At 42.2% G+C, this 21,663-nt stretch overlaps 1 protein-coding gene across 9 annotated transcripts in view; it reads right to left on the bottom strand.

Moving 5' to 3' along the window:
- The window catches only part of chl1b (cell adhesion molecule L1-like b), a 76,487-nt gene that overhangs the window by 14,003 nt on the left and 40,821 nt on the right, over window positions 1-21,663 (bottom strand). For 6 of the 9 annotated variants that reach the window (XM_041981640.1, XM_041981639.1, XM_041981632.1 and 3 more), the window contains 22 exons: window positions 20,600-20,617; window positions 19,141-19,249; window positions 18,748-18,938; window positions 18,014-18,136; window positions 17,444-17,614; window positions 17,139-17,162; window positions 16,930-17,041; window positions 16,608-16,789; window positions 13,272-13,403; window positions 10,285-10,425; window positions 9,288-9,399; window positions 8,840-9,006; window positions 8,596-8,761; window positions 8,372-8,496; window positions 7,941-8,042; window positions 7,481-7,678; window positions 7,210-7,280; window positions 6,242-6,464; window positions 4,805-4,920; window positions 4,364-4,568; window positions 4,129-4,251; window positions 667-846 (listed from right to left, as the gene is read on the bottom strand). In XM_041981640.1, coding sequence (XP_041837574.1) covers window positions 667-846; window positions 4,129-4,251; window positions 4,364-4,568; window positions 4,805-4,920; window positions 6,242-6,464; window positions 7,210-7,280; window positions 7,481-7,678; window positions 7,941-8,042; window positions 8,372-8,496; window positions 8,596-8,761; window positions 8,840-9,006; window positions 9,288-9,399; window positions 10,285-10,425; window positions 13,272-13,403; window positions 16,608-16,789; window positions 16,930-17,041; window positions 17,139-17,162; window positions 17,444-17,614; window positions 18,014-18,136; window positions 18,748-18,938; window positions 19,141-19,249; window positions 20,600-20,617 — 2,991 coding nt within the window. The remainder of the gene's footprint in view (window positions 1-666; window positions 847-4,128; window positions 4,252-4,363; window positions 4,569-4,804; window positions 4,921-6,241; window positions 6,465-7,209; window positions 7,281-7,480; window positions 7,679-7,940; window positions 8,043-8,371; window positions 8,497-8,595; window positions 8,762-8,839; window positions 9,007-9,287; window positions 9,400-10,284; window positions 10,426-13,271; window positions 13,404-16,607; window positions 16,790-16,929; window positions 17,042-17,138; window positions 17,163-17,443; window positions 17,615-18,013; window positions 18,137-18,747; window positions 18,939-19,140; window positions 19,250-20,599; window positions 20,618-21,663) is intronic. The other 3 variants (XM_041981637.1, XM_041981636.1, XM_041981638.1) reach the window with 3 other exon arrangements.

Raw genomic sequence — 21,663 nt, 5'->3', positions numbered from 1 at the left:
CTGCATCATCAACTCCTGCATACTAAATTTCTTGGGGGTGCATTCGTGTTAAAAACACCATGTGGTTATTTATGCTGCCTGTTTCAGTCACTGAACTCTGTTTACTGACACTTTGGTGAAACCAGCTTCCTGTTTCTTTTGAAAAAGAAAAAAAAAAAAATACTACTCAACTGTTCATAACAACCTTGCCAAAAAAGCTCAACTTGAGGTGAGCCAGCTGAAGGAGAAGCCGGGCGCTCATTTGAAAAGATTATATGCTACAAGCTGCTCATTATGATTACTTACACACTAAGTCTTTCATGATCTTTTTTAGTATAACAACCCTCGCTTTCCCTCCTGCTCAAAGCAATCTTCTCTCTGAGCTGATTGTTTCATGGCTCCCACTCGCTGTCTAATCAATACGCACTTGTTCTTTCCTGACAGTGATAAATGAAAACCTCTGATACAGCCACATGACATTGTTTATCCACAAATATTACTTACATAGAGACATGAAGAGCTTGGCTGCTCAGGAATGAAATCACACTGCGTAGCTTCGTGCTACTTTATGATGATGAAAATGTAGCTGCTGCTTTCTGTCGCCTCAACAGTTCTGAGAGCCCGACTACACACCCACAAACCTACCCGGAAGTAGACCACCCCGTTAGCCGCCTCTTTGTCACTCACGTGTTTCCAGGATGGTGGTGCACTCCTCGCTGATAACGGGTCCGCAGCCCACCGTGGTGCAGGAACGAAGGTAGAACTTGTATCTGCTCACAGGCTCCAAGTCACGGAGGACCCACTTGATGGTGTCTGGATTGCTGATGTCGACTGTCTGCACAGGCCCCGCTTCTTCTGTTTCATTGACTACACAAGCAGAGAAACAATAAACCAAAAAACCCATTTAAATAATGCTGATGTTAGCGTCATGGTCTGAGTGCTTTTTCATTGTTTGAAAATCTTGATTAACATCAACTTCTATTAGCTTATTTTAGTTTAAGGTGAGTCTTGGGCTATGTCCACATGAACACAGGTAATTGTTGTCTCCAATGTGTCCCACAAAACTTTTGTCGATGTGACAGCCCACACACACGAAACGTTGCTAGTGGTGAGCCAGTCCCGCCCCCTGAAGCCATGTTGGCAAATCAGAAGGCTGCCAAAAAACACAGCTGCTTCCTGTTACTCCAAACAGTAAGTGTTGTTTTAGGCCCCGTTAACACTAAGTTTCCACACAAAACAAAAGAAAATTGCTTTGACACAACAGCAGATTGAAAACAATCTGAGCAGACGGAAAACACAAACGTGTGGCCGATGAGACTGTGCAGAGGCGTCATTTGGCAACCCTCTGCTTGTATAAAGGCGTATTGATTATCTAGCGTATGTAACATACGAGTCTTTGTTGACGCCATATAACTTTCGGCAGCACAAAGAGAACACGAAGGTCCGCCACTGCAGTTGCTGTCCTGTAAACGGACCTGATAACGACGTGACGTATGTCATTGCCAAATATCTGACTTGAAGTCTCAGCATGAAAATTAATCTGTTGCTTTTTAAAGAAATATCATTTGCATTTAACTACAACACAGGTTACATCCTGCCTCTTTATTAGCATTCTTGCTTTTTACCTTTGCTGTGATGGGATCTAATTTTTCTCTACACAAATCAGCCCAGCAGGAAGGGAGGTGGCTTTCTGTTCCTTTGAAACAACAAACAAACACAGCAGGTGTTGAGGTGACCTTTGCTTGGAGAGAGGTAGGGCATCTCTCTGGCTGGAGGTGACAGAAATAATGACAAGAATGTACTGGCCTGCTTCTCCTTCAGCCTGGACGCCACCTCTTATGTCTTTAGTTCGATTTGGCTTGGAGATAAAAAAAAATACTGCTTTTTAAAGTAATTTATGCAAATCAGACCATAACTCTATTTCCACCATGCTGACACAATATTTTCTCCCTTTTCTCCAAAAACACTTTGGCCTGACAGCTTGTTCTCGTGATCTTATGAAGTGAACTGGCTGAAGGCTGCAGACTTTGGCTCCTCTGCTCACTACAAATAACAGCATTTCCAAGCGTTCCTCAACCTAGCGGGCCAAATATGGCTGGCATCACGAGGAGTGAAGCACACCAAAACTCTGCAACACTGAAATCTGAGCTGAAGCCGACAGTGGAAACAGACTGGAGCCACGGTCATTTTCAACTCCCACTTGGGCCAAATATTTCAATTTCATGCAGCACAAACTTCACTAGAATGCTCAAAAAGTGTTCAACATGTGCCAAGATCAATCTGTATGAGCATACGAGATGCAAACACAGTGACTGAAATATGAATTGCATCATTTTAAACGAGATGCAGCTACATCATACAACAAAGAGCCATGCAACACATATTTGTATAATGGATGTGTGCTTTTTGATTTTAATCTAGAATTTACTGAAATAAAAGGTTATTAATCACAATTCATTGATTTTAAGACCATATGATACAACATTCTCGTAAGCCACATTTAAAGTGCTTTAAAGAGTTTTAAGGTCTGAAACTTAAAGTGTTGTTTTAGGAACTAGTCACATATGGAAGCAGTACGTTCTGCCAAATCTTGCTTATAAAAAAAAATACTAACTCATGCTCTGCAGTAGGTCAGGTCTTGTGGTCCTCTTCGTCAGTTTCTGACCCTTGGAGGGGGAGCGGTTGCTTTTGAATCATCTCATTCTCATTTATTCTGCAGTCTCACTAATGTGCATGATTGTTTAGTCACTATGCTGCTGTGTAGGTTTATTACCAGTAGCTACAGTTGTGTTTTCACAGCCTCATTGCTGGTGCTGTTATTATTCACTTTTTTCTGTTTGTCCTCTTACAGGTGCTCCCAGTGATTGCCTGCTTTGATTTCTTACAGCAGCTGTTAAGTTTCTTTACAGGTGTAGCAGCTGTTTTTCTGTTTGGTTGTACAGTTGTTGAAGTTGTCTTTTTCTTCTCTTCACATTTGCTCTTCCCTTGTTTCTCCTTGTCAGGTAAATAAATTAAATAAATGTAATCTACCAACATCAGTACCAAGTACCAAGAGGAGCCTTATGTCCTCCATTGAGCTCTCTTTGGGAAAGCAAATTTGTTCAGAATGAAGATGCAGCCAGACCATCTTTCTGCTGTCATGATGCTGGACAAGCCAAGTTAAAAACAAAGACAGAGCACTGAATTTTAAATCTGTGTTAAAGTAATTGTGTGTTTTGTTATTTATCACCACGATAAAGTCCACAGCTGCTGCTTTGTATCCCTGACGTCGAGTGTACTTAGAAAGCTGTTCTTCTTCGGCACTCGCAGAGAACGTGTTCTTTCAAAGCAGTTTAGCTGAACAGCTTAAACCCTGTGGTAAATCTGCCGAGCTCTGTGTGTGTTAAACAACGTGTTACAACACAACTTCCACAGAAAGCTGTGAGATGAAAGGCCATTAAAAGCTGCTGTGAAGATGGGCGTAGCTCCCAAACAGCTGCTGTTAGCGTGTCACTGATCATACACTAACAGCTGGCCGTATTATCTCCAACACTTTGCACACGACTTCCGTCAAGGGGACTTGGGAGAGAGATATAAAAAAAAGAAAGAAAGTCACACTTCAAAGAGCTCATAAGCTTAATTGCCGAGATGCACCGGAAACGTCCTCTCCTGAAATACTGCGTGACGATCGGCCCTCTTGTGCAACGGCTGAGTCAAACTCAATTAGCCGGCAAATTCTGCACTAAGACTTTAGCTGAAGTTAGTCATTATCTTTGTTCTGACTTTTGTTTAAGGACAGGAAAGCATGTGCACATGTGAGAGTGGGGTGAGATGTGCTGATGGTATTCCCTTCAGGCAGGATGGGGGTCAGTAAAAGCAGACCTCAGCAGAGGGTAACGCAGTGGCCTTTGTCTGCACAGCACATGGCTGTGACACGCAGGCTGACATGTTCACTCTGACATGTTTTTGTTCCTCACACTCTGACCCCAGACTTATTAGAGCCGAATCATAAGTCTCTTTCTCATCACCAGCGGGCCAAAGATTCAGCTTCTTTCTATCCTGAGACGTCCCTGAGGCACTGCACATATTTCTTTTTCTTTGGAGGGAGAAAAAATAGGAAAAAAAGTCTTTTCCACAATAAGAATCAAAGCAAACCATCAGGATACGTACTCAGCTGGTACTCGAGGAGGTACCCGGTAAGAATCCCATTAGGCTCCAGAGGTGGAGCCCAGGCCAGAGAGACAGAGTCCTTCTGTACATCTGTGACACTGAAAACTGGATTCTTCTCTGGCACTGGGACAAAGACAGAAACACACACAGTTAGCAGCAACCCAGTTTCCTTTGCTATTATTAGATTTTCCCTTCAGTAGTTGTGAATCAATACACTCCAAGCTTTTTCTCCTACCTCCCTCGGGGGTTTTGAAGTTGACGGGATGGCTGCCTGGGCCGTTGCCCCGCCCGTTGAAGGTCATGACGATGAGGCTGTACTCGGAGAAGGGCGTCAGTCCCGCTACCGTGCCATGGTTGCGATCCCCGGGGAACGCCAGCATGTGTTTGTCTCCGTGACTTTTCTTAGAGTCCACCAGGCTGCGCAGACGCCACCAGTTTATCTGAAATAGCAAGGAGACAAACGGACACCAACTTTAACATCATACATATGTAAATAGGCGAAGAAATGCTGGATGAGTTGTTGTGGGGTGTTCGTCTCAGTGGTGTGAGTAGGAAAACAATGAGTTGGCTGGAGGAAAAGACAGAGTGGGGCGAGAGAAGCAAACGTTCAGAGCAAGGTCAGGGCCATTCCTTTTAAACTGTGTCTAAAAGCAAAGCTATGTTTTTGAGGTATTACCCTGTAGCCTCCCAGATGTCCGTGCAACTTGTCTTTGTGTACTCGTGTCCAGGTAACCTTCACCACTGAGCTGTTCATCACCTCCACGGCTACATCGTCAGGTGCAGCAGAGGGAACTGAAAGGCAAACACACATTAAGCTGCATGGAAAAAAAAACACAGCGCTGGAGGTGGCTACAGTGTTATTTACTCTGAAAACTACTTCACTCACTTCCATGTCAGGAATGATCAACCAAAACAGGACAAATAACAACTTTCTGGGTTTTCACCTATTTACGGGAACATCTGTGCAGAGAGGACTCTACGTAGGACCTACCAAATACAAGGAACACTAAAGATGAAAACATTTCATCACACTGAGTGAGAACACAACATTCAGGAGCTGTCATGACCTGAGGAAACTTCCTGGGGACAAGTCCAGAAGAAAGCTAAACAAAACAAAAAACAGTAAGCGTCTGTGCAGCCTGCTTGAGAAACAGTTGCTGTAGTCCAGTTCTAAAACACCTGACTTGTTTGGTCTGGGCTTTTGGACTTTTCAAAAAAGATCAAAACTTAAAATATGAGAGAGAATGTTTCCCTTTAGACAAAAAGTCTGGACCAAACAGCTGCAATCTGACTGGAACAAAGAAGCTTGGTTTTTAGCCAACTTTATAGCCAACAAAGAGTAAAAGTAAACTATGACGTCTCTGAACAAATGTGCACGTCTATGAGTTCAGCTCAAGGCTGTGTGTTAAGACATAGTTATAGATCCATATCAAACGTGCGGATGATTCAGCTATTGTCAGCTGATTAGAGGGACATGAGTCCAGCTGCAGCCCCGTTCTTAAGATTCTGCACATTAGGGGAGGAATTTTTAAAAACTTGATATTTTAAAAACAAACGATTGTTAATTTCAGAAGGAAAACTTGATCAAACCTAATTGAGGTTTTACCATCTTTAAACCAGAACGGGGACTTTCACTGATGAAAACTGAATTTTGTTTATTTAGTCCTGACACTTTTTCTTTTGTCCAGTTGGCTGCAATCTTTCAAGAGCACACTGCACACCAGATAATCTTTGGTCACCTTGAGACATCTTTGTGACAGGCTGCTAGCAACAAAAATCCTAAAGATTTAAGTGTAAGTGTAGACAACTCTGGCTCATCCTCTGAGGTAAGCACCTTTTACAATTACATGATTCCTCGGTCAGCGGCTCCTCTGAACATGGTCAGCCATGTAGACTGGACTGAAAACAAGTGAAAAACTAATGACTCAAGAAAAACCTCAGAAAACCTGCAGAAATGTTGCTCAAGACCCATTTAAAAGGCTCCTTTTTAGTTAGGGATAAAGAAATGTGAGGTGGATTAAAATGTTTTTACTGGACTGTAGTATTTTTCATTCACTGCTATACAATACATAGCTTTATGTGAAGCGTCATGAAAACACAGATGAAAACTCACAGTCTTCTCCTGAGTAGCCGGTCACTATCTTGGGCTCAGGGCCCAAGCCCTGGTGGTTCTTAGTCTGAATCCTGATTTCATATGGCACAAATGTGGGAGTGTTTTTGACCACAAACGAGTGTCTCTTCACAGTGTGTTCTTTCCAGTCCTCGTCCACATCCTGCCGTCTGTAGCTCACCTTATACTCCAGACCGGGACCGTTCTGCTCGATGGGCAGCAGAGGCTGAGTAACGGAGGGAGAAGACAGCAAAGGAAGAAAAGGGAAAAGTTTCATTGAGACTTTAACGACTGCATAAGACGCTCGTTGTATTTCACCACTTAGTGTCACCGCCATTGTGAGACGACAAGCAAAGCCCAGTGAGCTGTGCTGGGAACAGAGGCTGCGTTTCTTTCTGGTTTCTAATAAAACAATGGAACAATTGACCTGGTCTGGCAGCAACAAGACTTTGGTGTAAAATGAACCTCACTAAGACACTGTAGATGAAAAGATTAATCTTCTGACAGAAGTCAAGCCACGAGAAAAAGAATGATTATCCACAAAAGCAAATTATTAACAGCAGGAGAGCTCATAAATCCAAGACTCAGGAGCTACATTACCATGACAGGCAAACCAGATAATAAGTAAAGGAGAGATTCATCTTTCAACAATGAAGGCAAATGTATAACTGTGAATGTTAAAAGAAAGATTTTCTTTTCACAGTCGACTTTTCTCTTTCTAATCAAAGTGCTGCTTTCAGCGGAAACCCTGAAACCGGCTTTTTTTCTTCTAAAGATCCAAGCTGCTGAATGAAATATCAAAAGTGGGCCATTTCTATTGCTTCAATTATTGGTAATTGCAAATATAACATTGATAAAAACTTCATCTCTGATCTTTGAGAGAAATACCATAACTGCCAAAAACCGACGTGGAAGTGAGTAATTCTGTATGGATGAAAAAGGATAATAAAAGACCAAACTTTGGCTCTTACCTCCCAGTTGATATTCATTTCATGTGGCAAATGACCTTCGATTTTGATATTTTCAGGGTTCTTGTCCGGGGCTGCACAAAAGAGGGAATATAGATTTTGTCAGCATTGTTAGCGGGAGAAATCCTCGGTGAAAGAGGCGAGCAGGAGAGGATATTTTCAACAAGAAAGGATTCAATTATGTGGCAGGTATGAGTGGTTTAAAGTTCATAGAGCAGCAGTGTTGGCTGCTTAAGTAGAATAAACAGTGAAAAAAATAGAGGGAGGCTCGGACCTCTTGGGGGGGTTGTGTAACTCTCTGTGGATTGGCTGGGAAGACCCGCTCCAACGCCATTCACCGCGTACATGCGGAAGCGGTAGTTGATGTGTCCGTGAAGTTTGAGCTCGGCTGAGTTTTGGTTCCCGGAGAGTCGGAGCAGCTCCTTCCAGTTGCCTGGCTCCCACTTGCTTTCTTCGTACTCGATAATGAACTCTGTTGACAGGCGTAAACAACAATCACTGCAGCGGCCTTATCCAACCACCAGCTGTGCAGAACACTCCTCAAACCCTGCTCCTGGCCTCTGTGTGCCTTCATGCATTTATTAATCAATAATGAATTTATTTTGTACAAGACGATATCAAACAAATGTTTTATACGTGCAGCACGAAGCCAAATCACAGCAGAAGGGGGGCACTGATGCATTGAGTAATGTTTGTGTTCACACCTGCATACATGGATGCTCTTTTTTTTTTACCTGTGATTGAGCTGTTGTGATCATCACCAGGGATCCACGCCAGTTTCACACTTGTGCTCTTGTGCTCAGACAGGACCAAGCTGTGAGGTGGATCAGGGACGTCTGAAAATCACCAAAGAAGAATGACTTGGAAAAAAATAAATAAATAGGAAATAACAGATGTATCAATCTCTGCAGTGAGAAAAGGCCACAGGAACAAATGTTCAATCAGGTCATCCCCAGAGTCAGAGGATGCGGAACCAGCTGAATCGCTGTATTGGTCTGAGATGTCAGCACTATATTGGAAGGGTGGTTGTCACACACGCTGCTGCACAAATAAAGCCATGGTCTGACATTTTGATCCCTTCATGAATGTGTTGCGCATGGCTCTAGTATTAGGGGTCTCTGAGCTGCTGACTTGGAGAAGAAGTAGTGCTAAAATGTTAGCTCACCTAACACCACTAGCCAGGCCCAGGCCGTGTCTCGGTCCACTGGAGTCTTTGCCACGCATGTATACACACCCCTGTCTCTGTGGCTCACGTTGGTAATGTGAAGAATGCCGTCTTCTACTAAATATCTGTGAACAGAAACATGGAGGCAGAATATTGACCAATGAAATCATTTTTTCAGCTGGGACTAAATCTACAGTGACGTAAGAAAAACAGCAGCAACCTACCTCGAATTCTCTGTATTGTTGAGGGTTATCACCACATCATCTTTTTCCCACAGGAGCTCGAAGTTGCTACTGAAGGACTTGTCGTACTCTGCTATGCACGAGAGCTGGACTGCGGTACCTATTAGGATCTGCTGGTCCTCTGGGGCCACCACTATTCTAGTGGGATCTTCCACAGAAAGGATGAGTTAGTTTTACAGTGAGGAGTCTGAGCTGCTGCAGTATTTTTTTTGAAAGAAGTGTTTACCTTTTACATAAAGCATGGCATCAATGGCAGATGATCCCTCTATGTTTTTAGCTAAACATGTATACTGTCCCGTGTCGCCTTTCTGCACGCTGGAGATCTCTAGCGAACCATTTTCGTGGATATTAAACCTGATGTCTGTAATAGATTCAGAGGAGTCGTCTTTGCTCCTGGAAAATATTCAGAAAAACAGCCTTTAAAATCTAAAGTAAATCTGCCAGAGGTAAAATTAAACATGAACACAGCTGCTGTTTAAAACCTAAAAATGACACAAAGGAGGCAATGACGAGACCAGAAGCAGCTGAAAAGATCAAAGTTCAGTGATAGCGTTACTTTGTCTAGTTTTGGAGAAATGGCAGATGTCTGTGCAGAACGGGACAAAATGCATTAACCAGTTAAGATCTACTGCTCTCTGCTGGTGTATGGAGTTAGGAGGGAAGCGTGAACTTACCAAGTGATTAAGGAAGGAGGAGAGCTGAAGACCTTGCAGTGCATCATCACTCCCTGCCCCTCCACTGCAGAATAACCCTCCCCATCACTGGTCAAAATCATAGGCTGCAGGTCTGCAAAGAAGCAGCAGAATCCAATCATCAGTCTGAGGTGGTTTGAAAAACAGAATGTGGATATTTAACAGCTCTCTCAAGCCAAAAACAACCCTTTTAAGGCTGATAACACAGGAACAGAATTATGCAGTTTATAGCAGGTTAAATTAGGTGACAGCATTGTTGCCTCACCTGCGTGTTAATTGAAGGCTCCTTTGTGTAACAAGAAAAAAAAAAAAACAAAAAAAAAAAAAAACTGACTCAGCTGTCAGGTTGTCAGAAATGTGCAAATGAAATCAAAGCAGAAAACAATGGAGTAATGAGTCTGCCAAGCGCATGGCCCTTATCAGCTGCAGCCAAAGCCTTGCATTAAAATGGTCTGTCTCTAATTGTTTATTGAGGCAGCATCTGGGACTTGGTATTCAGAGACTGTCCAGCTTTATTAACTCCTGTGTCACCAAGTGCAAACGCCCCACATCTGCACAGAGCGGGAGAAAGAAACATTCTGTATTTGGTGTTTTATCTGAACTTGTGTAGCAGCAAATGTTTGTCTAATGCAGTGAAATCTGGATGGGATGCAGGCCGAACTTGTTAGCATATAAATAGCAGAGAGCAGAGCTTGTTGCTCTACATGGACAATTGCTAGCTTGAATGAAATCATGCAGCTCTCCTTCCCTGGGCTCCTCGTTTGGTTTATGGGCGTACGCCAGCATTGGCGCCAACTCACAAGCTTGACACATCAGTCAGCAGTCTCTAAATGACTTCCTGCGAAGTCTGACACGTTCTCACAAACACTGTGAAACAAAGGCTTTACATAGATCACGTTAATGGACTTTAGAAGAACATGCAGGTGAAACCAGAGTGATGGAAACAGTGGCTAACAGCCAAAAAAGCTGCCATACTTACTAATAATCATGATGTTTGCATTGGACAGAAGGGTTCCGTGTTTGTTGGAGGCCTCACACTGATAGACGGCACTGTCTAGAGGTCTGGCATTATGCAACATGATGGTATCACTGAACACCTTCCTGTTGGCCGCTGGGGACTCTGTAAAGAACCAAACATAAACAGTTAAAACAGGCAGCTTGTTTTCTGCAGATGATGACTACACCAAAGGCAGCTGTACACATCTGGATGTGTTCGTGATATTTTCATCCATGAAGGAGAAAAGATAAAAAAAATAAAATGATTTCTCTGCAGCAACCAAAACTGTAACAAACACATAACTAAACTTCCTGTGAACCCCTTTTATTATTAAGCAATGCTTCATCTGCTTAAATGGCTGAAAAAACCTGAGAGCGCCGACTCTTTCTCCAATTATAAACAGTTAGATTAAAAAGCCTCCCGATGATCAAAAACCCTGCAGCAGGATTTCTGCTTAGAATTAGCAGGGGACAACATATTTTTCTAATTCCAGCTTCTCTTCCATGGTTTCTTGTTCCATCCTGAAAATAATTTGAAATTCTTCTCCTCCCTTTATCAGGTCCACCTGCTCAACTGCTTGTTAACACAAGTAGCTAATCAGCCAATCAAAGGGCAGCAACTCAACATATTTAGTCGCGTAGACATGGTGAAGACGACCTGCTGAGCGACTTGCTGAGTATCAGAATGAAGAAGAAAGGGAAAAAAGTAACTTTAAACATGGCATGGTTGCTGTTCTGAGTATTTACTGGGAGTTTCACACACAACCATCTCTAGAGTTTCCAGAGAATGGTCTGAAGATGAGAAAATATCCAGCGAGCAGCAGTGGTCTGGACCATCATGTCTTGTTGATGTCAGAGGTCAGAGGAGAATGAAAAGACTGGTTGGAGATGATAGAAAGACACCAGGAAGTCCAATCAGCACTGGTTCCAACCAAGATCTGCAGAACAGCATCTCTGAACACACAACAAGTCCAACCTTGAAGCAGATGGGCTCCAGCAGCAGAAGACCACACCGGGTGCCTCGTGTCAGCTAAGAACAGGAAACTGAGGCTACAATTCACACACACTCACCAACACTGGACAATAGAAGATGGAGAAACGTTGCTGGTCTGATGAGTCTCCATTTCAGCTCCACATTCAGATGCTGAGCTCAGAATCTGCTGGACACATCATGAAAACATGGATCCATCCTGCCTTGGATCAACGCTTCAGCTGCTGGTGGTGTAATGGTGGGGGGAGATTTTCTTGGTCCACTTTGGGCCCCTTAGTACCAACGTGTCCTGGTTTAACCAGCACAGCCTACCTGAGTGTTGTTGCTGACCATGTCCATCCCTTTATGACCACAGTGGAGCATCTTCTGATGCTACTTCCAGCAGGATAATGCACCATGTCACAAAGCTCAGATCATCTCCACCTGCTTTCTAGAACATGACGATGAGTTCACTGGACTCCAACGGCCTCCACAGCCACCAGATCTCAGACCAGTTGAGCAGCTTTGGGATGTGGTGGAACAGGAGATTCTCATCATGGATGCAGCCGACAAACCTGCAGCAACAGTGTGATGCTGTCACGTTGATATGGAGAAAACCTCTGAGGAAGGTTTCACCACCTGCTTCAATCTTTGAAACCAAGAATTAAGGCAGTGCTGAAGGAAACAAGGGTCCAACTTGGTACTAGGAAGGTGGACCTGATAAATTGGCTGGATGATGTCTCTTGCCATGAACTTGGTCTGGATTTGAAATGAACTCTTTTCTTGTGAACTAGTCACATTTAAATTAACTGAAAATAATGGAAACGAGGCCAAGATGAATAAATTCGAAGTTCTGCAGATCCTCTTCTGCACATTGATTACATTATGAAACTAACTCGGTGTTTTGATTTCAATCACAATCATTAAAATTAGCCTCTATATTCTGATATTTTATTGTTTCTAGTGATGGTGAAAATGCTGTAAACACATTAAAAAGTCGACTTTGCAGCTGTAATGCAAATCATTGTTGACTAAATGTGAAAAGTACATTATATTCCTTCCACATCCTCCCAATATGAATCAGAGGGAACATTAAAATCATCCCTCTGGCCTGGAAAATAATTTTTAAAAAATCATGTTTTTTATTTCTCACAATGCAGTTTTACAAATAAACTAGTTATCTCAGGCATAACTAAAAAAAGAAGAAAGAAAGAAAAACCCTCAGACCTTTGTTTCTGGAAGTCTCGACATCCTTGCAGAGCCATGCAGAGCATTTCATGAATGATGAGGAAACACCTGAGAAACAGAAGCTTGAGGCTGCTTCAATAAAGTACGTGAGGAATAATTTCCTGTTATAGTTCTTCACTGAGGAAATATGTTCAAGAGACTTTACTGGCCCCTAGTGTGAGGATCCATGAGAACAGCTCCTGAGGAGGAGAGCATAATCCAACAAGCCAAGCGTCTGAAAGCGGACTCCCTGGATATTTACTAACTAAATAAACAGCATGAGCAAACGCTGCTTTCTCTACAATCGCTACCATGAACGGCACCATGACTGAGAATGATTGTCTTACTTCAGTTTATTTAGAGTGTTTGACCTTCATCTTTAATTCGCTGCTTTCATTTCCACTTTTTGATATTTTGTCCACTTGTTTTAGGGGATATTAAAAAATCCCCCCACTAGAAACTACACGTACAAAAATTCAAGGAAAACAGCTGTTTTCCAATTGAAGAAATAAGTAAAAAGAACAAAATAAAGTAAAAACACAAAAAAAGAAACACTTAGACAAAGCAAATAGTTTTGTTCTAAAATTAAAAAAGTCAAACAGCTTTGTTCTGAAAACAGAAACAAAAACAAAACGTACACAAAGACAAAGCAACAAGGTTCCACAGAAACAATAAAACATTTTCTTTGTGTGTAAAAATAAGCTGTCCAGATATCCGGACAGTCTTTTATCATTAATTAGCGAAGCCAGGGTTTGGGATGCGGTTGGACTGACCCTGCAGAGGAACGCCGTTCACCCTCCACGTTATGCTCGGCTCTGGGATCCCTCTGGCTGAACACTTGATGGCCACATCTGAGCCGATCATACTGAGCTGACTCTCCGGCTCCGACAGCCACTCCGGAGGCTCTGGGAACACACAGTCAGCAGGATGTTATCACACTGTGGAGCGTCAGAGTAAAGGAGCCTTAGCAGAGGGGAATACTATCACAGTAATTCAACATGTATTATTCAGTACAGATGAATGCTGCACTTACTATCCATTACGTGTCTCACCATCCGGCACAATGCCGGTATTATCTGTAATTTTCTATCACTGCTCCTTTTAAGTGATTCTGCTTATAAGAAAATCTTACATTCACCTCCACATGCTGAAATAAAATGTTCATCTCAGCACAGAGAATTACAAAACTATCCAAAGATGCGGACACTGAGTTTATCTACAAAATACCTGATGAAACTATGACACCTGCTACAAACTGAGGTGTTAATGGTTTCATTTTACTAAATCTGATCAACACTTCAGCCCTCAGGCCTTCCTCAGGTTCTGTACTCAGGAGACAGATGTGCTAATCTGTTAAACAGACCCACCCTCGTCCTACCACTAGTCAAAGAGAACAATCATAAAGCCTGCAGTAAATCTGAAAAAAGACAGGAGCTTAAGAGACAAAAGAAGGATCAAGAATACAAGTTTACTCATACCTCTCCTTACACAGACATCTTCCGACAAGTAAATAGTTTCTGACACATATATGCAGAAGAAGGTTCGACTTTGGATCAAAATGAGCATCAGTTGAAACTTTATCTGAAATCTGTAAAAACAAAATGCTGCCCCTGATGCCCAAAAGCTTTCCAGCGTAACACTGGTCAGGAAGAAGGGCCAAAGGCCGGACAGTAGATCCAGTTTAACATACGGATCTGCCTTCCTTCGCTTCTATTCATTATCTCTCAATGATCAGTCATCTGATTGTAATCGTGGGAATTTCTCGCATTCAGCTACACTTTTAATGTACTTACTCAGGTACTCATTGCATCCAGAGCCACTCTGCCCCTTCGACGTGGGACAAGCTTTCTATTCTTAAATCATTGAAGTAACTGGTTTCCCATTTAACAAGTTAAAACCATACGAATAAGGCTGGTTAATATTGCACTTTGAATTTCTGTAATTAATCTGACAGCAATTTGCAGTCATTTGTTTTTCAGGCGTCATGAAATTCCGGGTCTGCTGCTTCATTTGCTAGCTTAACTGTTTCATGCAGCAGCAGAGGTGCTAACTGGGGCTGGGCCAAAAATGCAATCCTGATGATGGTTTCTGTGGTGATCAATCTCCATCTTGACCACAATAAAGTATTTAATAATGCTGTGCGTTGGTGCTGCTTTAAGCTATAATTCTATGTATTTACATAAACAACATAACGTCTCTTTTCAGTCATGTTCTTGTCAGCTGTGAGGCTGCTCTGCTCACTTCAGAGAAAGCAGTCAACTCCATTACACAACAGGACAAGCTCCTTTCTCTCTGCAGCCTGCAGTTGCTGTTTCTGCTCGGTGTTTCCTTAATGAAAAAAAAACATAAAAAAGCTTAAGTCTAGCAACCAAAGCACTCAGGTTGCAGCAAGACTTGCTCCTTTCCTATTGATCATGTGTGTTTGCTCTAACAGTGGATCGACTGAAAGTGTGCAATGCTTATCACCCAGACTGACATAAAATTCATTTTAATCCATCTCTGCCATCGTTTGATGGCCCAGCCCGAGCACCAACCAATCGAATCACCCGGATAATTCCGTGTCTGATCTCACTACTGATTGCTGCAACAATTTTAAACATCAGGTCCGTCCACCGCTGAACTTTAAAGCATCACATACCTGTGAATCCTGCCACGTTATTACTATCTAATAACCTAATGCATCCAATACATGCAGTACAGAAGATGTTTGTACACACCGGGAAGCAGTGAAACTCAGCTAAAAGACTCTACCAAGACTCTACTACTAATACAATTCAAACCCTAAACAAAAAAACCGAGAACAGCTTCGGCTAATTTCTCCACACAAACAAGGTGTTAAATGAAAACTATGAGCTAGCAGCCAAATAGTGGCAACCTAAAAACATGTTTAAATCATGTTTATGTATATCATGACAGAATCACAAATCATGTCTTTTGCCGTTTGTGATGAAAAGTTTGATTCCAGCTCTAAAAACTCTGCTAACGTTTCTCCTATGACTCTGTCCTTGTTTGAAATGAACCACGAAGGTCCTGCTGGTTTCCATGGAGATGAAGGAGGTTTATAGTGAAGTATTGTCTCTTCCTATCATAGACTATCTTGGGCTTCTCTTCTTTCTGGACCCTCATGGTGTTTCTGGTTAAGGTGAATTGGAATGAATATGATGATAGAGACATCCATCACCAGCTTGTGGGTTCTAGATTTATTTACTGGACCTGCATTACACCTCTGTTAAACCATGTGTAAAACGTTCAGTTTTTTACCTTCTACATTCCTCATCAGACATGACTTTATTCATTCCTGAATGAATCGGGCTGCTATCATCTGGCTTTCACTGACAGCAATGTGGTTTTCTTCTACGCAGAAAAAGCTGTGTTTCTATTTACAGTCTTTCACTTAATTAATGTGATATTTCTAAAATTTCAGCTAAGTACAGTTGTGATTTGCACGTGTTTCATTGAATGGTGTTTGGCGCATTAGCAGTTATTCTCATGAAATGTCGAGACTCCACTTTGAGGAGGATGGAGATTTCTCATTCTTTCTCATTCTTTGTAAAACTCTGCATTTCACTGCTGTTTGCTATCAAAGACTGCAGTTATGTTTTTTCTATTATTTGTAAAAATATTTCCGTCTCCTCGTCTATCTACTCATACCACGCCGTCTTTACTTAAAATGAACTGGTCACATGACCCCCTACGTCATGTTTGGAGACGTGTAAATGCTAAAAAAGTGTTTTCAATACACTGAAAAACCACCTCATGAGCGTGTAAAAACTTTTTAGTTAGGTTTTTCAAAATTTAGGTGTTTTCTTTACCAGTTTTTTATTGAGATATTTAGGTTTTGTGCAGTTCTAGGGGTAATGAAAACACACCTATAGTAACACATATCTGAATTCGGACACTTCTGTGGTAAACACACACTTCCACTTTCTACTGAGACCAAGAATATACACACCCCGTTGATTTGGGGTTTGTCATTTTGGACATGAGGAAAGGGAAGAAAACAGGCCCCATCAAAAAGATGATGGTAGCTATTTAAAAAAAGAAAAAAACCATTTTAAAAAACTTTAATTAGGATTCAAACACACACACAAACAATGCACTGTTGTTACCTTCAACTATCACTGTGAAGTAATGCCTGGTTTCTCCCAGAGAGTTTTTTGCTTTGCACATGTACTCTCCACCATCGTCCTGTCCAGCTTCTGGTATGATCAGCTGTTTCCCATGATTCTCTTGCTTTGCCTTACTGGGAAGTTTAGGATCTATCTTCACCCACTCCACATCTGGAGTTGGACTGAAAAACAGGGAATAAATGCTGAGTCTAAAACGGAGTACAGTGCACGTTTATTACATCACACAAAACTGGATTAACAATGAAGTCAGTTCAGAAAACGTTTTTGATTATTTCTGATAAGAGTGCACGATCATGCTCACATTCCTTCTGCAATGCACTCCAGCTTCAAGTCCTCTCCTTTGACCAGCCGTATCTCTGATCTGACACCAGGGGGCATCATAAGAGCAGGTCTCCTCTGCAGAATTTCATTAGCTGACACAGAATCACAGAGAATGAGATACTGTTATAGAAATCTGAGTGCTGCTGGTAAAAGCTGCACAGAAATGCTCTTTCAAATCATCACACTTACCACTTTCAGGACTGTCACTTTTTCCTGGCATGAAGGTGGATGACACATGCACACACACACACACACACAAAAGACACATTGAACATGAGGACAATGTGGATGCATCATGAAAAACATCACTGAGAGCAATGTCAACACTTTAAAACCAGGAAGAAACATAAGAAAAAAAGATGAGTGTGATGGCTTTTGAAGTGCTGCTGTGAACGTCAGTGAACTTGTTAAAAGTGACCAGTCCTCTGAAAGCCAATCTTAAGTTGGCATCACGCAAGAAGCAAACACTGAAGAGAAGCTGAATCAACACCCACTTTTCTTAACGACGACAGACATGGCGCTCTTCTGAACGATGGTTCTTATGGTGGGGAAGGCGGCGAAGCAGCAGTAATCCCTCCCACTGTCTGTCTCCACCGCGTGGGAGAAGTAAAGATCTCCATCCAGGCCTGTAGACACCCGTTTGTTCTGTTCGATGTGCTGGAGATCTGAACGAAAACACAGTGGAGTTATTTTTACATCTGACAGCATCGCAGACCATATTTCTGTATCAGCTTGTCTTAGCTGGACATTATAATTACACACCTACTAATTAATAACTCTGATTTTGACATTTTGCCAGACTGCTGTACTTACTGCCTCAGGAAAAGCAAAGCTCTAAAATTGGATTTACAGTTAAGTGTTTGTCTGCACAGTAGGAATTTGTAATGGCTGACACATTCAGATCAGGGATGTTTCAGGGGATTAATTCAGGAGATAAGAAGCTTAAAGTCTCACAATATTGTGCTGTCAAAATATTAATGAATACTGCATAACATGAGTCAATAATAAATACGAATTATACTCACATTTACTCCAATACAGCATGTAAATAAGGCATTACTTACAGATAGTCATCCAATAGATCTGCATAGGAGGTATGCCTTCAGGTGGGCCACACTTCAGCACAAAAGGCTGCCCTTCCTCCACCACAACAGGATCAATCGTCTCTTTAGGAAATTTCGGAACATCTAGGGATACAATAAAAAAAAGAAGTCAAACATAAATGACGATAATATGTTTTGCAGTTCTCCTCTCTTCCAGATGATGGCAGTGTAGTCCTTCTTGAAGTAAAGGTTCAGCACACGTTTTCTGAGCTCTGTACTGTATCATTCAGCAGATTGAACCTTCTGGCATTTTCTTCTTCAGTGTTGGCGTGCAGAAGGAAAACAGACATCTTGGCCCTGACGGCGCGAGGCCCTGTCACCACTGCTGGGCAGCTGCAGCCTGGCCAAATTGAGTGCAGGTCCCCTGTGGTGTGTATTTTCTTTGAGAATTTCCTCTTTGAAGTGCACTTTGGGGAGAAAATGAAAAATGCTGCAGAGGAAATGACGGACGGGCTACATCACGTTAAATGCCTTTCTAGCCGAGCTGGAGATGAGATGCTGTGAGGTTTCGGAGCGAGCAGGAGCCTCGCTGACACTCTGCCACTTCTAATACAATCAGATGACTCACAATGGAGCGGTACAGTCGTTGCAGAGGGGCTGCCGGTTTTGAATCACTTTCAAAGTGCTGTAACAGAGCAGCCCTCTCTCTTTCACACACACACACACACACACACACACGCACACAGGTTACTCACTGGGCACAATGAACTCAATCTCCTTGGATATGGCGGTCCCCAGTTTGTTTGAGGCGTAACAGCGGTAGATTCCCTGGTACTCCGTGAGGTTCCCTTTATTAGGTATCACAAAGGTCCCAGAATTCTCCTCTTTCATCAGACGGGGGTCTAGAAAGGGGTCAAATTCCAGCCCATTCTTGGTCCATCTGAATCTGCATAAACAAAGCCAGTATTGAAATGTCAACTCTTTCACTGAAACTGCAGCACACCCCCTCCTCATTTACACCAAAACACCCAAATCCAACACACTGATGGTGAACTGTTGCTGTTTGTATTTGGTGTCGTGCTTGGCTGCTAATAAGCTCTCTGTTGTCTTTTTGTCTTATCTGGAGTGTTGGAAGATGCAGTACTCACTCTGGCTCGGGATTCCCTTTGGCTTCACACGTCACAGGGAAGCTCTCCTCAAAAGGGAAGGCGATGAGCGAGCTGGGGGGCTGAGCTGTGATGCTGGGCAGCTGCTCAACTGGGCAACAAACAGGCAAACATGAAAATGACACATGCAACACATGCCTCCATATGAAAACAGTCTTTCAGAAGTATCTCACACGAACTGCAGCAGTGGTTCCAAACCAACCCTCAGCATGTTGTTTGTGGACACTACATTAAATTTTAGACTGGTCCAAATGAAACATGCTGTTGGATAAATAAGAAAAAAAAAAACAAGAAACAAACCATCTGAAGGGTCCTGATCTTCAGGTTGGGTACCACTGTACTTACGTCTATTGTTTTATGAGTCTAGTGACAATTAAATCACACTTGTTAAACACACTTCTTCAGGGTGGGCGTCCTGGCAAATTCATTCACATCAATGAGCAAATCTCTAACTGCGGGAACTTCCCAGCAACACAAACCCGACTGACTGTGGCTCAGCCTGATCATCATGCCTGTGTGCATCATTTTGCAGGCGGCGCGGTGGACACAGGATGAGCATGATGGAAGAGGCGCTGTTGGGAGCTTCTCTCGTCACAGACTGCGTGGACTCCTAATGTTGACGGTTACCGCTGATGCGAGCTGTGTGAGTTCATTTTCACGAGAATCCTGTTTCAGCGTTCGCTTTAATCCTTTAATTGATTCTTTACATGGCAACGTACTGTGCAGAGGTCAGAGAAGATTTAAGTTTCCTCCACTGCATTCAAGCTGTTGTTCAGCTTCTCAGTGGTTTTTCTTTCATTTGCTGATTAGTTGAAGTAATTTAGCATTCAATGCAGTCCTTCTTGTTTCTTGTTGGTTTAATCTGAGCTTTTTTTTCTTTAGCATTACATGATCCAAGATATGCTCCTCTGTAAATGTTGCAGCGTAATAGAAAGCTAGTCTACTGTTCCCTTTCAGTGTGCTTTAATCTTATAAAGCCCCACGACTTTTCTCTGCAGGAAACGATTGTCTGGAATCCTTCTAATCCTTTTAATGATCTTTCTTTTTTTCTGAGTAAAGAAGAAACATCATCGGCTGACTGTGCGCTCTGATAGGCGCTCTGCAGATGTTCATCTCCCAAGCTGCCAAATCAACAAGTTCTAAACATTTTCAAAGGCACTTTTTGGCCAGATCGCCCACCCCGACATGAAAGTGAATCAGCTTGTTAGACTGGTTTTACTCTGACGTGAAACCGCTCCTCTACTCTTACATGCTTATGTGGAGTGAGGAATGGAAAACGAAAAACACAGCATGAACAGGATGATCACATGTCAAGGAAAAGTAAATGTTATGGATGCTAGAGGTGAGATGCTGGTATTATGGAGTCATGACTGATGCCACATGAACACGTGGCTGGAAGTAACGCTCTAAAACCAGCAACAGAACAGCAAAGTGAACTTACTGTTTACGTGACCTAGAACTATACAATCCACGGCAGCAGGGGGAGAATAAACAAAACAAAAACAGTCAGCAGTTTAGGAATGATGCCCTTCCTGTCTCAAGTATTCTCTACACACACATCACTTTAAACACACAAAACACAAGTTAACAGAATTTTCTGACAGTGAGCCCAAACATGTCTTCCCCTGTTTGAGAAAAAAACTGTTTTTTTTCTTTCATCAAACCCCTGAGACTTTTTTCTGAATAATTTAGAGGAAGAGGTTTGATATGTGTTTCCAAGGCAACTGGTACACACACAGATGTAAAAGAAAAAGAAAGAAAACCCAGATTCAAACAAGACAATGGCTGTAAATATATTCAGCTTACACAAAGCTTGACAATTGTAATTCTCTGTGGTGATTTATTTCCCTCTAAATTATTCAACACTGTTTTTACCCATCATAAAAGAAAAAAATTAGTTCTTTGAGGATGAAAACAGGCAATAAAGGACCATAACGCTTTTGTCCTTTCCTTGATTAGCTAATGTTGCATCTTCAGATTGGACAGACAGAATCCCTGTTCTGTTTTTACAAGCTAGTGAAACTCTGATAAGAACAATAACCTGCCCTTTAACTCCCCATCCCAGCGTTTCCTTTCAGCCCCTGGAACAAGCGGAGCTGGTAAGAACTCCAGTAACAGACACATGATGCTTTCCATCACTGCCTGGGTCCTCAGCTGGATGCAAAGCAGCGCCTCAGAAGCAGAGTAAAACATCAGCTTTTAGTTCGTTAGCCACATCTTCGTAAAACTGAAAGCAATCTGTTCATGTTTCTGTTGGAACACTAAGTAAAACAAACAGGTTTTTGTGATGTGTTTGCACTTGTTTAGCTGTGTTGACATCCTCTATCACTGGTTTCACAGACAGCGAGGTTCGAAGGAAAAGAGATAAAATCTGGTAACCGGATTTCTGACAGTAACGTTTTACTTTTAGAAGCTTTTACTTCTGCTGCAGCTCAACACTGATGAAAAGAAGAATATATCCTCTATGATAAAACTAAATTAATCAACCCCTTCACACCAAACCTG

This window comes from Melanotaenia boesemani, chromosome 3 (genome assembly GCF_017639745.1).
Source record: "Melanotaenia boesemani isolate fMelBoe1 chromosome 3, fMelBoe1.pri, whole genome shotgun sequence".
In the NCBI taxonomy this organism is placed as follows: domain Eukaryota; kingdom Metazoa; phylum Chordata; class Actinopteri; order Atheriniformes; family Melanotaeniidae; genus Melanotaenia; species Melanotaenia boesemani.
The sequence above is the reverse complement of the archived record's forward strand: the minus strand, read 5'-3'. Positions and strand labels throughout refer to the sequence as shown.